At 31.0% G+C, this 16,310-nt stretch overlaps 2 protein-coding genes across 4 annotated transcripts in view; both read right to left on the minus strand.

The window, feature by feature from the left end:
• Window positions 1-16,310, minus strand: part of LOC116770450 (multiple C2 and transmembrane domain-containing protein-like) — a 42,564-nt gene that overhangs the window by 21,160 nt on the left and 5,094 nt on the right. Inside the window, exon 1 of one of the 3 annotated variants that reach the window (XM_061526849.1) lies at window positions 4,762-4,936. The exons of the other annotated variants lie outside the window; for them this stretch is intronic. The gene's annotated coding sequence lies outside the window, so the exon portion shown is untranslated. Of the gene's footprint in view, window positions 1-4,761; window positions 4,937-16,310 lie in introns of those variants that run through there. 3 annotated transcript variants of the gene reach the window in all.
• Window positions 13,745-16,180, minus strand: LOC116769239 (neuronal membrane glycoprotein M6-a). The gene has a single exon (XM_032660283.2). It carries the CDS (start codon window positions 15,957-15,959, stop codon window positions 15,210-15,212), a length of 750 nt encoding a protein of 249 aa, XP_032516174.1. The 5' UTR covers window positions 15,960-16,180; the 3' UTR covers window positions 13,745-15,209.

Below are 16,310 nucleotides of genomic sequence, written 5' to 3' on the forward strand. Positions count from 1 at the left end.
CTTTTACGACAACTAACTTGGTTGTATAAATTGAAGACCTAAGCCATTAATTTTCCAGAAATAAATGAAATATCTTTACAACTTATTTGATATTATTTATAATAATTATATTATCCAACAATAACCACTACTTTGTCTAGTTAGGGCCATTAAAATTTTTATTTTTTATATCAAACTGAAGAAAAAGAGTAAACTTCTGATCTAATAGCAACTAGTCATCTATAATAAAGGGGATGAATTGTGACCATAATGATATTCATATTTTGAAGGGGAGACCAGTACACTTGACCTTTGATAACCTGCTATTGATAATTTTAGAGAAAACCTCGGTATGGATCAATTCCAATATCACAATCCTTCTACGATTTTAAACTACAAAACACACTTTCTTTAAGTGACTACTGCAAATTCCTCTCCAAAAAAATAAACCAGAGATAGGTATGTATATCATTTTGAGATGAAAAACTCTTTTCGCTTTTATCAATTTGTTCCATAGAGATATTGGACAGTATTATATGGAACCTAAGTAGAATATGATTGTAACACATAGCATAACCTATCAATGTTACCTACTGGTCGGCAACATATCGATAATATGCTGAAAAAATATCGAATAAGGTAGTCTTCAGTCGTGGGAAAAATGTATCCATGCATGTGTTTTAATACCTATTCGTGGATAAAGAGTTTTATTTTGGGCTGAAAAAGGAAGTTTAACCAACTGTGTTTCAAATAGCCGCTATAAAAGATGCTCTATGCCAAACTTGATCAAATACAGTTACCGTCTAAAATATCAAAGTTTTTACAAAAATGGACTGATGATCACCAACAAGTTAGATATTTTATAGATAATATAAATGTTCCGTCTATCATCTTATAAGCAAAAAAAATTGTGGTAGATATAAGCAGTACACGTTCCAGAAATACAAAAATATTATTCTAGTATTACAAAACGTTAGGATAAGCGAGTTAGAGACATTTTTAATTCCCATAATAAGTATTATTTACGATAGCTGGAAGAGAATATAAGCCGTTGACTTTTAAAATAAAGGACCATAGTAATGGAATAGCAAGCTATAATAGTAAACTGAAAACGGAGCCAGGTTTGTCCAAACACAGCATCTGGGGACCTAAAGTAACGAAGGTCTGATAGAAAACTTGCAGTAGTGCAATATCTAATTAACAGTACTAAACGACTTTTGCTCTAGATTTTTTCAAAACCCATCTTCCTTAAATGGATTTTTTATACGTAATTTCTGAATAAAATTGTAACTTTCCTGACGTAAGTTTCTGTTGTTTGATACCGTTAGAACACAATCAACTTACAGTTACTACGGTGTTTCATTGTCGTGTCCTAATTAGTACAAATTTTATAAACACAAAAATGGAATATAAATTAAAATTCAATTTAAAATTTTTAAAATGTTGGACACAATAAGCAATCAAATTCTAAAAGTGGTAATGGTTGCATATAATATTGAAATTTTATATTTTTATGGATGACGCTCGTAATAATAGACAAAACGTTACTAAAAATACGAATTTGAACTTATGACCCGCAGCCTTGTACGTTTAAGCTTGTGTCTTGTAGTTACTTGTCGTTTACAAGAGTTGAGTCTAACACTTTAAGGGCATAATATTGATTCTATTCAACAGTATATAAAATTTCATAAAATTCAAATGAATGACAGACTTCATGCCATTACACTGATATAATACACATAATAATATATGCAAAATAACATATTCTTTATAGATAGTACACTATAGTAAGATAATTTATAGGAATGAGTATGAGAGAGTTATATTTAAGAAATGTGAAAACATACCTTTGTGAGGCGGAAACTTTACACATCCTGTATATATAATATTTTATTCTAAAGTAATAATTATAGAATTAAATTCAAATTAGTAAACAAAATAAGTCGATAAAGATCTTACAATCGAATACCGTTACAATATCAAAGTGGAAAACTACGAGGATTATTTTATTTGAAACCGATGTTAAAATTAAGAATAGTTTGCTAAAAACCATAATTGTTCCTATCAAAACGATAATAATCAATGGTTTATGAATACTTCATTGCAACTGTGTTAGGAAATTAACAATGACTTGCTAGGAGTACTAATTTTATCGCGGTATCATGAAAATACGTTTAAATTATAATACGTTATAAACTTACACGTAAAGTCCATAAAAAGCTTTTGTCAGAACTATATCCTATCAGAGATAAAATGTACCTGACGTATTTTCTTTACTTGATAATGGTAATAAAATAAACTTTAATTTGCTAAAAATGCAATTATGCAATTTTACATTGCAATTCGACAATGTAACTTTATTATACTCGTTAATATATCTCGTTATAAGAGGTTTAGTCTTAGCGTCGTATGTATTTTTTATTTAGATAATAATGTTTTTTCTCAGTATTCCTTTTCCTTCATTGTTTGAGGACCTCTGAATTTTTAGTTGAAAAGAACAGAGACGCGGGCTGTTCGAATCCTTGGAAGTGAGCATGCTCATTTCCCTTTTGGAGGCAAACGTTAAAAATTCTAATACTAAAAACTTAAAAATAAATCTGTCTTTTTGCATTATATTTAACCGACGTTTCTGTTACTACAGAAATGATACCGTGAACACTAGTTATAGAATGATAAAAGTGGCATATTTAATATAAAGTTATCTATCGGTTAACTGGCTTAAGATTTTGGAAATCAACAGACGTACTTTTATATATTATTTTAAAAACTACATACTCCCGACGCGACGTTTCGGTTACTTTGCAGCAACCGGGATCACGGGCAGACGAAGTGTGAGACAAAAATATTAGTTTCATTTAAATGAATACTCGCGAAGTCTTAGATCTCATTATGTTTATCTGATAATTCCAGTCGTTAATGTAAGCAAAAAATATTTGTAAACTACATTTCAAAATGTATATTCATTTGTTTATATTCATAACGGAGAGTTTTTACGTTTACATTTTAAATTATCTAAATAAAAATAATTTTATCGAAAAATAAACAAATTATAATAAATAATATAATAATAAAAGTAAATTTTATTATGTTCCGTTTTTAAATTAATCATTAACATCTGACGTTACTTTTGACAAGAATTATAATAACTATGAAATTACCCGGAAGTGAATAGCAACGATAAAAAGTTGTAAAATTAACTTTTGTATAAAATTATTTCCGTATATCCTGTGACTTTTTTCCACTCAAGATCCTTTGTATATCAATAGTATTAACATACCTACAACGACATATAATTTAAGCATAATAATGATTATTATAATAAATTTTTCATTTCATATTTCCTGAATAGATGGTTACTTTAAATATTATTTTGTCAAATTTAAATGAAAATATTTAAATTACTATAACTATTATGTTTGAAATGACCATGTAATGTAACGCAGATAGATGTAACAGATAGTTTTGATAACATCTAGTTGTAAGTATTGCAGTACTTTTCTATAGAAATCATTGTACTTGTCAAGTTTCCTCTTTGCATTGTTATTCAATTTACTAAAGGAGATGGTTGAAGTCATACCGAAGTATTATTTGCTATCAAACGGTAAAACCGTCCATCCATCAATTTGGTTTATTTGTGTACTAGAATAAATTTGATTTGCAGTAACTGTAAATAGGTTTGAAGTACTGTCTTATATGTATATATTTTTTGAATAATGATATCTAAGATTAATTTGATCAGGGAATGTGTAAAGTAAACGAAACGTCGAATGTAAAGCTTTCATATGGCGTGTGGTCATGTATGAAGCTTTGTTCTACCTATGCATTTATAATTATAGTTACATTGATGAAGCAAAAATAACGTAATAAATATTTAGAATAACAACAATACGCCTAATGACGTTTCAATAAAAAAATATATAGAATTAAAAATTATACACAGATTATAGTTTGTAATTATACCATAGACAATGTAGATTTATATAACAATTAATATTTCATTTTCAGCTCTCGTCTTGTAAATTACGTCTGACCTTTGCTGATATTACAACTGCTTGCGCATTATATGATATTAACTTAAATCTTAACTACGTCAATTAAGTGGGTGTTTTATTCTGTTAAATAATTGCTAGAATAAATAACAAATAAACCGATTCCTTGAAGTTACATACTCACTCAACCTGTTCTAAATCTACGCCATCTGTACCGCCGTCAAATGCACTACTGACAATGACAATTGCACTTTTTTCGTATTCATAAACATTTTGGTGAACTTGAGCCCGATGCAATCTGCCAATGTGATTCTCTTCACTAGATAAAGTTTCGTAACTATCTGTTAAGGTTTGTAAGGCCGTCGATAAATGGACGACATCAACTTCCTCATTTTTTTCACTATCAACACGATCCAAAACATTTAGGTTTTTTTCTAGATGAACTTTTGTTGTAAACGACATTGTTTTAGAAAATCACTTTAAACATATTTATTAAAATTGGACAGTATTTTGAAGGAAATTTCGAGACTTATAAAACAGTTTTAAATTAGTTTTTTTTTATTAATTCAAACAAAATTATTTGTGTTTATTTTTTGTCTTTGTCAAAAACTGTAAAGTGTGACGCGGAGCGTGTCACTAAAACTAAATCGGTTATTTTGTTTTAATTGGTCACCGTTAATAGAAATAGATACTAATAACCACAGAATTGTGTAATAATAACGTTTTAATTAACAAAATATCTAAAAATCATTATAAGTCGATTAAATATCGTAAATAAATGGAGCGCACATACCTCTGTCTGTGGACACGATCGTTGCGGAGGTACACAAATGACTGAGTTAGTCAGTACTTGACGGACGTACAAGGGATTTCCAACCTGCTGTTGTTTACATCTTACTTTTTCTTGTTCCGTTGAGATACATATAAATATATCATATTAATGTTTAAAACTCACACGGAACAATCTGAACGTCACGCAACTTACACCCACTGTACATAAATTAAATATGGACTTTAAAAAGACGGCAACATAATAGCATGAATAATTTATAATTCTAACGTCACTTAAAATATTCTATATAAATCATTTCATTTCTACCTTAATTCACAATTATTAATGACATTGTTTTAGTAAATATTGCTTTATTAATAGTGTTCGCTTTATTTTGTTTGTACACGAATCAAATCATATCTACAATTCTGTTTTCTTTCTTCCTTGTCTTCGATTACCAACAAATTTTTAAATTAAGAATACGCCTCTTACATATTAACATTTTATATGGTTTAGTAACATAATAAAATATATATTTTTAATAAACTTAGCCCAATCTTGACTAATAATAATTTGAAATTGAGTAAATTATCGCGTTGTTATTTGGCCGAAATTTTTTTGATACCATTCACTGTTATCTTTATGACATTAACTAGTTTTATTATGTAAAGTAAGATATAAAAAACCTTGACAGTGAATTCATCTGGCCAGTTATGATGAGAGAAATAGGTAAAAGTTACACACATACAAATAATAATATTGGTTGTTATTAATGTATGGTTGTTGTAGTAGGTACTTAATGTATGATACACCGTTTTATTCAGATTGGCTCATTAATCAGAGAGCCCGAAAACATTAATAAAAAAAGCAGTTTTACCAGTCCTTCTGGATTAAACACATTGACCCTTACGCATCTTCCTGAGTGTGTTTCGCAAGAAATATTTTTAAATGTACTTAAGCCGATGAACTGGTAAAACAACATTTTGATATTCAACATTATAACGTCTTCGGTCCACCATTGACGCACGGCACCATTAGCCAGAACGTAGGCATTATTAATACAGCTACAGCTACATAAAAATAAAAAAAATCTCTTTTTAATTTAAAGGATAAAGGATCGGCTCAAAGAGTTCCAACGCGGTATCCAAATCATATTCATCATCATCATCATCATCATCAGCCTATCGGAAGCCCACTGCTGAGCATAAGCCTCTTCTCGCATGGAGAAGGTTTGAGCATTAATCGCCACGCTTGCTCAAGACGGGTTGGCGATTTCAAACTTATAATTTGAAATTATAAGTCCAGGTTTCCTCACGATGTTTTCCTTCACCGTTCGTCAGTGGTGTCTAAATACTATTAGAAAGTACGTATGACTATGAAAAATCACATTGGTACTTGCCAGGTTTCGAACCCGCGCCCTCACGCATGAGAGGCGGTCCTTTAACCTCCAGGCCACCACGACTTAAATCATATTAGGACTGTTGAATTTAATTCATATCTAAAAGTCCATTGTGACATTTCAAACAAAAGTATTTTATGTAGCTGCATATTAATACAGACTATAATCTAATCATTATTTTCGTTGGATATTATAATCTCTTCAGCCGGGGAATTACTAAAGGTTCTGAAGTTCGGTGTCCAAGCCGGATTTATGTGATCTTGAACTTTGAAGTCTGAACTGATTATATACTGTCACTTCGTTTAAAAATTAATATATCGTAAATATTAAGAAACAGGAAACTTTAACCAAGGTTTTATGAGCACGTTAATAATTTTAACAAGTGAAATAACAATAAATTATAGAACACTGATAATATACATATTTGCTAAACATTAAACAACACATATCAAGGCTGTATCCTTCAAAAATCTAGACGAGTTTGACAAAAAAAAATAAAACTATAATCGCATCAAAGGGTTTGAGCATAATAGCTTTATCATTCACTAGAAATCGTCGACAGGTTTAATGTAAATAATGTATTGATTTAGATAATGAAATTGGCTAGATTTTTTATACTTTAAACCGATTCCTTTAAAAAGGGTTGAATAAAAGTGTTGAGAGAAACAAAGAAATAATTAAAGTGCAAAGCGACTCAAATCAATAAGGAAACCATTTTATAGTGACTTATCTGTATGTGAGTATTGCAAAAAAGACAACTTTTTGTTTAATTTCAGATTATGTTTACAAAAATAAATCTTCATAAACATTCCGTTGTTTAAATAATTTTCATATCTATACCTAATACACGTTCATTGTGATTTTTGATTGCGGTCACCCAGAATATTTATTATCTGTGTTAGTTTATTCTAATTTATAACCAGGCAAAGGATGTCATTACCCTCATTTGTGTTGAATTTATCAATTCATCCCATGGAAACTCGGCTGAGCAGATAACATTCGTGTTCTTTATCTCATAGTCATATAATATAAGTAGGAGCTTGATATAAATGGATGACATATATAAGTAGAAGATCTAAAAGATATTTTTTTAAATTTAATATAATGTAAATAAATAATTTACGCTCTTTAAATAAATATCACTAATTTGGTTACTGAATAATAAAACAGTAGAGAAATAAAGCTTTGGAACTTCTGATTTATAAACTCGTATATGGTTATTTTTAATAAGTTAAAATATCTTACGTTCAGTTTATTTAAACATTCAGTACGTTTGTTTTATCGCTTGAAAGTAATTGCTTTTCCTTTATTTTCATATTCTGAACTTCATTTATAAGCATACATTTATTTCTGCTTACTGTATTTCATCCAAATGTTTTATTATAGGCTCTTGTAATTAAAATATCATGTCAATTGAGATTAAAAAATACTTTGCATTTCTTTTTTTAAAGGAGCTATATTATAATGAAACCAATTGTTAGTGTTGAGCGAATTTGTTGTTTTTGTATCAACAATCTTGGTCTTGGAACTTGGTCAGTATATTTTGTGAGAAATATATATTAATAGAAAGCAGAAATCAAAAAAGGGATTACGATTTAATTTATCTTATAAGGAAATGAACTAAAAGTACCTAACATCCAGTAGATATTAATTCAAGTTACTCACAACTACTATTTATAGTACAAATAGTTCAATATTTATCATCCATGACCATTAACAATTAGTTATCATATATATTGTGCTGTATGAAGGTTACTAATACATTATTGTAAACAGTAATATTTTATACGTCCATAAAATAGTAATGAGATCACACAGAGGTATTAATGCAACTATGTTACCTTTTAAAATTGTTGATTGAGAACGAAACAATTCAACCATGTTCTACTGTTTTGTCATATGTATCTATTGGGAATTTTGTGTATGTATGTCTATGTACCTTACATGCTTACTTTTAACTTATCTTGTTCGTGTAAAAACAAATTGTTAAGTCTGTTACAGCCTTACAGGAACTAGCTTAAAATTTGTTACTCTAAAAGCACTTTCAATCTATCTTCAAGATTTTATCTATTGCCACGTAATATTTTATTCACATGTGGGGTTTAGCATTAAACTTGTCATAAAGTCGGAATTACGTCACATTAATTACCAAGTCTTTAACTTTCATAGTTAGCCTTCATATAAAAGCAAAACACGATGATTCCACTGGGGTTTTTAACAAAAGGGTAAGGGTAATATTATGACTGTATACAAAACATACATCGTAATAAATATATAATATTGTAAATATTATCTTTTCGTAGCCATGACCAAAAAAATTTGTTTTAAAACTGATTTGATAAAAACCTTTTCGAATATTCGAAAACCATTTTGAACAAAGAACGTGAAAAGCTTCTCATGACCAACGAACAAATTTGCGACCATTTTAAGAGCACAGACAAAAACCTGAATTTCCTCGTACCGACTTCCACGGCATTCCACCAACGCAAGAAGAATTAAGTAGTCAGATAAAAAAAATCGTCCAAATCTGCGTCGGGACCTGATGGTATCATATGTGAATGTATATAGTGTTTAAAAAATGTTCATTGTTACGTAAACATCTCATATATACATACCGTATAATCTAGTCAAGGAAGAAGTCCTTCGGGAAAGTAATTCTTGTCCTCATTTTCAAAAAAGATTGAGTTCCTGAACCGAAAGATACTAGACCGATAGCCTTAACAAATACCATGTCTAAAATCTTTTTCTCGGTTCTACAAACGAGAATGACGCGAATCATGCTTAGCAACAGGTATTTTAGGCCAAACGCCAGAATGGGTTTTTACCCGGAATTTCTGGATGCCGTCGACTCAACACTGCCGAAGAGTTTAAAAGACGCTAGGAAAAGCGAGAGGCAAAATTACAGTTGTTGGATAGACATAGAGAATGCGTTAGTGTCGATACAACATGCATGAATGATATTTGCGCTAAGGTATAACTTTCCAACGCCAGTTAGTGATATGATTACTTTGTATTACTCAAAATTAAAGTTTTTTTATATATAACTAAAGAAAGTTTTTCAAAAACTTTTGCGTTACAATGTAGGACTGTTTCAGCGCTGTGATTTATCTCCAATAATATTGTAATTAATGTCTTAGTAGATAAACTAATAAGTATCGAGAAAAAATGGGAATATTGGTTCAAGTTTAATAATAAATACACAAAATCCGTTGTAGCATTCGCTGACGATCTCGAAATATCACTGTCAAGTACTATTGGATGAAGTGGATAAATTCTGTGGATGGATTGTGGACAAAACCAATTAAATGTCACTGTCTGTATCTCGGTAGGAAGAATACAAGACGTACCTCATACGACACTTATTGTCGTTAGGCGGTCAATGCGCTTCTACGGTTACGGAAAATGGTCTATTTAAATTTATCGGCTGAAGATGGATAATATAGATCGCACTTCATCCTCATAAGGAATAGTAGATAGCTTTTTAAACAATCTTAACATAAACCAACCGATCAGTAACATCAAAAAATCTTGAAACTATGATAGTTATCAAACATCACGTTTGAATTGGCCTCTCCTCGTCTGTGATTTTAATAAAACCCTTTTATCAAAGTTAGATGCAATCGTCATAAATTCGTCAGCTTTGTTTAGGGATCGCAATTGTTGTGGGATGAATCTAAATAGGCCATCGGAGCTTTAATAAGAGACATATCCCTTGGAAATCCCATAATGACGTCGTTACATCACTTTCAAAAGACAAAGATGCCCCAGAACCAGAGTCAAGACTTCAATTACATAAACAATTTATGATACCCGTACCCAGGTACAGAGTAGGTTTAGAATCAAGTAAGAAGGCCTAGGATAAACATATATTAAAATCTTTTATTCTGCAAGGAAGAGATGCTAAATATAAGATCCATGCAATGAGTCTAGAGATGCAGAACGGGTGCTTAGATTAGATTAGTAGATTTTCATCCCATTAGCACTAAAATGACGCACCTTAATACGTGATTGGCTGCCAGCACTGCTTAAATTTTATCTCAATGCGTTTCAAATGACTCGTCCAGATCAGAGTAATTTAGTAAGACGGGGTTAAGGTACCGAAAAAACTTGCTATATATGCGGGAAGGCAATTTGAACTGCTAAGCATTTGCTTTTGGGTTGTAAGATAGTCTTTAAGAGCGGTCAATACTCACATATTCACGATAGGGTTCTAGAAATCATTCGTCAAGCTGTTACTCTTCCGGTGGCCAGAGCGCAAAACAAAAGAGTGATCAATAAGGTTTGTGAGAGAACGCAATATAAATTAAACGCCAAAGCCAACGTCTATAAAATCAAACGCGAAGCCTTACTCTATCTTTAAAGCGGCTCTGGATTGGATTGTAATCATGAAAACAAATAAGAAACAATGTAAAATTCCCGAGGATAATTGTGCGTTGGAGTCCAGACCAGAAATATTTTTGGTTTTACGAATTTTGAAGCGCGTTCAGTTAATAGTGCTTACGGTTCCTTGAGAAACCAACATCCACAAAGACCATTTAGGCCAATAAGTATTACGAGCTCACTAACGAACTCACTAGAAATATGTTTGTCGTAAATTTGTAAGAGGCAGAACTAGGAGCGAGTGGTATAACTGCTAAATCTCTATACTACCTACTAAAAGACTTGGACTTGGCCTGTCCAGAACTAACATCAAACTATTCTTAGAATGTACTTCAAAAGCAGCGGTAGTAGGTTCGTTTAAAATTTGGTTAGTTAGAGAGGAGCTTGGATTATGAGTCCCTTAAATCTTCACGTGGTTCGCAAGCCCCAAGCACTATTAAAGCTTCTCTCTCTGCAACGTGATGGATCCGGCACCTGCACGGTGAATTTTTGGAAAGTCGAGAAGTGTTATTTCGACAAAATTTTCTACAGAAAGAGTGGCAACGTTTAAGTTCTTTCTAGTTTAAGTAAGTGGGTATCAAGCTCGATATCATGCAGAGCGATAGTGGCAAGATGAGGTTCTAAACGTAACGTAATGTAAGTCTTCACTTTAGTTTTGTCAAAAAACTCAACTAAAAGTGGTTTGAGACGTTTCAGTAAAGACATACATCATTTTATTCGGATTTTTCTTAGCAAATGCGTTAAAAATTCTTCCAACCAATGCTTTTCTTCTATATTCCTTCCTTCCTTCCTTGGCTTCCCGAGATGCTGACATCATCAATTTGTTTTATGTAGCCATTCCATTAGCTAGCTTTCTAGTTTCAATAGGAAGCATGTAATTTTTTTTATGGTTTCTCTCACAGCAAAACCGACATTTGAGTCCCTGCCTTTTATCATGCCTATGGTATTTCAGCAAGAGTTTTGTTTTCACCGGTCATTCAACAGCTGCTAGGGTCATTTTCCAGCGTCATGTTAAGTAGGTCATGTTCAATGGATACCTACCCTGCTTAACATAATCACGGCGACAAAATTATCATCCAGCGGCGATCAGATATTATTCAGCTATTTGCTCCCCTTTCCGATTCCGAATAATTTTCAATAGAAACCTTCAAATCAAGAGCGCACACTATAAAATAAGAGAACGCACACTATAAATGTTACATTATATGCCACATCATATACTAAACATAAAAGGTATTTAATATCATAGGTTAGACACTGAAACAAACTTTGTTTAGGTAATATTTAAAAATTAAGAAGAAACAAAAATATATGATTATATAACAAATAAATGATTAGCCAGGACAGTGACCAAAAATACATCTAACTTACCGACGCTTCCAACTAGAAATTTGGTAAATTTTATTTCCTTTCAAGTTACTTTCAAATAAAAAAATATACATCTTTACACCTATAACTTCTTAAAACAAATATATTAAAAATATTATTTTAACGTTCCGAATTATTTCAGGATGCAATATTCTACGAGTTATTTTTAACTTTCTAAATATAAATTGAAACGGTATTTCCAAATAAGTAAAATAAATGATTTTGCGACGTGTTAACTTAAAATTATAATGAACCTAGATCAGTTTTAAGTTCTTTTCTAAAGCGTATATGGACAGGGTTTCCTGGTTCCCACGATGCTCTCACGTTGTTTACACTCAGACGAACATGCAATATGTAGGCAATGTCTCCCATATATATTTCCTCTATAATATTAATATCAAGTAACCTTCAATACACGGACTTTCACGGACACGGACATATTTGACTTTCTGAACAATTTTTAAAACAAACTTTATTTTTCACCAAGGAATGATTTTATTAATGTAAAATTTTAAAGTAGTCTGCTAAATTTAAAATACCGCAATTCTAGTTCTACAACTTCCTATTCGCAAAATTCAAATTGACCGGTTTGTTGACAATTCAAATCAACTATGGGAATGGGAACTAAATTAATAAAACGTTAAGCATTACGTCTAAAGTAAATATCTACATCATAATAATAGAATTTTTGCTTATCTATACAAAAGGAAAAGCGTATAATTAAAAAGAGCTTTTGGTATAGCACCTTAAAAATCGTCAACGAAGTGTCGTTTAAATTTTTAGTAGCTAATACAAGTTGAAAATGGATAATTTTTCGTGAGGTAGGACATTATCATGTTAGAGAATTTATATAAAATTTTTGCGAGTAATTCATGTCCATAGAATATGTATATTGGTATATTAACTTATTTATAAACAGATTAAAAATATATACTTAATATAAGAAACACATGTAATAAAGAATATATAAAAAGAAACTAATGGTAAATGATCCTTTAAACATACAAAAAACTCTAATGGTTTACGGCTACATAGGAATAGACATAAAGAAGCTAGAAGTGAGGTTGTTTATAAAGTTAGGTTAACTTTATCCGTAAAAGTAGTAACGTAAGTGTCTAACCTTATAGAGGAATAAAACGACGAAGTTGGCGTAGTAAGAATTAATAGCAATTATTGAAAAAGGTTATTTTCATATCTTAACGTACAATCTTGCAATATTAAACCGATGCTTTAGATACAAGAAAATTGTATTGATTGAATATATAGAACGAATGGTCATTTAGAGCATTTATATCTCCATGTTAGTATTTGCGAAGACTAAAAATAAATCAGAAACACAACTTTAGTAGCTCAGACGTAACTGGTAGTTCCATACTCATTTTATATTAGTATGTTTAGATAGGTACACCTCACAAAAGAGGCATCAAAAACACATGGTACGAATGCAAATTTAGAAACTAATATTACCTACAGATAACATTTAAGGGACTTCTATAAACAGAAATTTTTGAACTATCTCAGTATTTATGTTTAAATTTCACATCTACCTATATTTAAATAATATTAGATAACTTTTTGTTTGTACAGACTGAAATACGCGCATCGTCAAGGTATAGAGTAATTGTGAACATAATGAGGCCAACTTGGTCAAGAGTTGCAATTAAACATGACCCAGCATAAATTGACCCATGCCGGTTGACAAGGGTTTAAAAACGAGAGGTCGACCTACATTCTCAACAATCAACTCAAACCTAGGGCCCCTTCAATTATTCAATTTAAATATTCCACTACACATTTCCATTTCCAATTGAATTTTTCCAGTGTATGTGAAGTAGGAAAATCAATTGACATGCATCGTTATCTTAATAATTTTATTAAATATAGACAACATTATAAAACAGGTGTTTAATTCTTATAAAACTTTAAAATAGCTACAAAAATACTAGCAGGTAATAACACCGAGTTAAAAAATTATTTCTAAATTTACATACTGTTTGTTTTTTTTTTCTTTTAATATTGAAAACTAAACACACATCTTGACTTTTTAGCTATGCTATTGTGCCAGTCACTTCACTGTTATAAGTCCTTATACATAAACCTTAACCTTAATTGTTTTATAAGATAAATATAAAAAAATGCACCAAGTATGCAATAAAATAGTAAAGATTGTTGTTTATAAATACAAAAGTTTATTGAGCACTAATTTTGAAAATGTGAATAAATTTTGGTGGGATTTTTAAATGGCTGCACATGACTCAAAGCTAGCTTAGTTTTATAAAAAATAGCAAAAGTTATTTTACAATTTCTTTAAGACAATTAATATTACGGGTGGGACTATTTTACTTAACCGAATAATCAAATCTTATATTTCAGAATTACTGATAGGTAGACAACTCAACCAAATATTTCACTGTGCATCATAATACACTGAAATAAATATCTTCATAAATAAAACATATACAAAGACATTTGGACACTTAAATAAGAATTTTTTTTTTACTTTGAATAGTTTGCAGGATACTTAATACAGTCACCACCCTATAATTGATCGCGAAATCACATTTTTGATATTTACTATAATTAATGAAAAGTTCCGATAAAAATCATCCAAAGCCTATAGCTAAGGTCGGAGGAAAATGCACAAAGATCATATTAATAAGAACAGTCAATTATATAATGTTCTTTTAAATCTTACATCTACAAAATACAAATTGTGCCATCTTAATCTATAATTATTGTACTAAACATTGAACAATTAATCACTTTGTGGATGATTACGAAATACAAATATTTTAAGACATACTTAATTCAACGGCATATTTTGTAACAGACCTCAATTCCTACTTCAGACAATGACCGTAACTAAATTTCTATTACATTAACAAACAATTCGGCAGACATTTTACAACTTTAAATAATCTAGTATTTAATCATTGTTAATGGAAGAATTAAGATAAAAATTAGGCTCTCTAGACTATTGTTATAATTCATAATGAACAAAGAAACACAAATATACATATAATCATGCCAAGCATGAGAACAACGTTATAAATAAATGTCAATATTATAGTCAAATCAATATTGTTTAACAATAAAATGTAAAGAAAACTTATTTTAAGGAATGTAAAAATATTTAGTACAAAGGTGATTATAAATAGATATGTCTACTTCAGTTCTAATCTAACAAGAACCATCCACAATCAGTCTTTTAGTGACATCAATTTTTGAACACAGTATGCCATTAATGTGTAATTATTGTTTTCGTTTGTCACATTTTAGTAGTGGCTTCCAAGGAGCGCAACAATGGTGCGCGGGCCATATACTAGAACCTGTCTTTAGAGGCGTGCAGGTCTGGGTTGGTGAGGTATTGCAGCTCTTGCAGCTCCTGGAACTTCTCATGATCTCGGATGTGGGCATAGTTGGCAGATAAACACATTAAATAATGTACTAAACTCAGTATAACCAGCAGACAGGACACCATAGCAAGGATGAACATAAATTCTGCTTTTTCCACATAATCTTTACAGAACAGCTTTATTTTATGTGCTTCACATATTTTCATATCCTCTTGGCGAACAGATGAAGGAAACATGAAATCAAATTGTGTGAAATCAATGCAGGTGGATAGTTCAATGTTTTTCGGCTTAGAACACAATGCCCAGAATATTGTGAACAGGAAAGTTGTTATGACTAAGAAACCCAGTAGTATTAGCCAGATAAAAGTTAAAATGTAAGTTATAATCATAAAGACGGCACAAGATATACGACCGCCGACTCTTGCTCTCCAGGCGCGGTATACTTTCTGTCGCGTAGCACCAGTTGTGAGGCATCCGAGGCATAATAACATAAAACCCAGAGCCGCCATACAAGCACTGCCCACAATAAATATCATTTGTAGAGCATCTATCCACATCAATCGAAAGTGGAAAACTTCGTCAAACATCAAAATTGATAAAGAAGATCCTCGATACATAGTACCACAGAAGACTCCCACGCCCAAACAGCACATTATTGTAGCTATAAGGGTAGCGTGAGGAACTCTTGTAAGACATGCTTGACACGAATCACCCATTGTTATGGTACTGCACTTAACTGTTTCACTTGAAATTCATGCACATTTGATTAGATTTAAGGATATTTTCTCAGAGTTGAAAATATTTATTTCATAAACGGAAATGAGAGTGACTCAATATTAGTCAATAGGTACTCAATTTGATAACTGAAAGTAAAAACTGTCACTGAAAGTCGGAGTCGGAGACCGGAGTTAAAACCTCTCGACGTCACTAACGAATGACGCCACAATGTAGACTAAAAATAAAATACAAATCCTTGAGACACGTTTCACAAATATTGTGAATATATTGTAAAGACATGACGTTGCTTTTTATATTAAAATTTTAAATTTATAAGTCAGAATAAAAAT

Source organism: Danaus plexippus, assembly GCF_018135715.1.
Source record: "Danaus plexippus chromosome 3 unlocalized genomic scaffold, MEX_DaPlex mxdp_30, whole genome shotgun sequence".
NCBI classification, from domain to species: Eukaryota; Metazoa; Arthropoda; class Insecta; order Lepidoptera; family Nymphalidae; genus Danaus; species Danaus plexippus.

Bases quoted from the DNA above. Each gene is read 5' to 3' on its own strand.
- LOC116769239 (XM_032660283.2), bottom strand. From the start codon at position 15,959: ATGGGTGATTCGTGTCAAGCATGTCTTACAAGAGTTCCTCACGCTACC.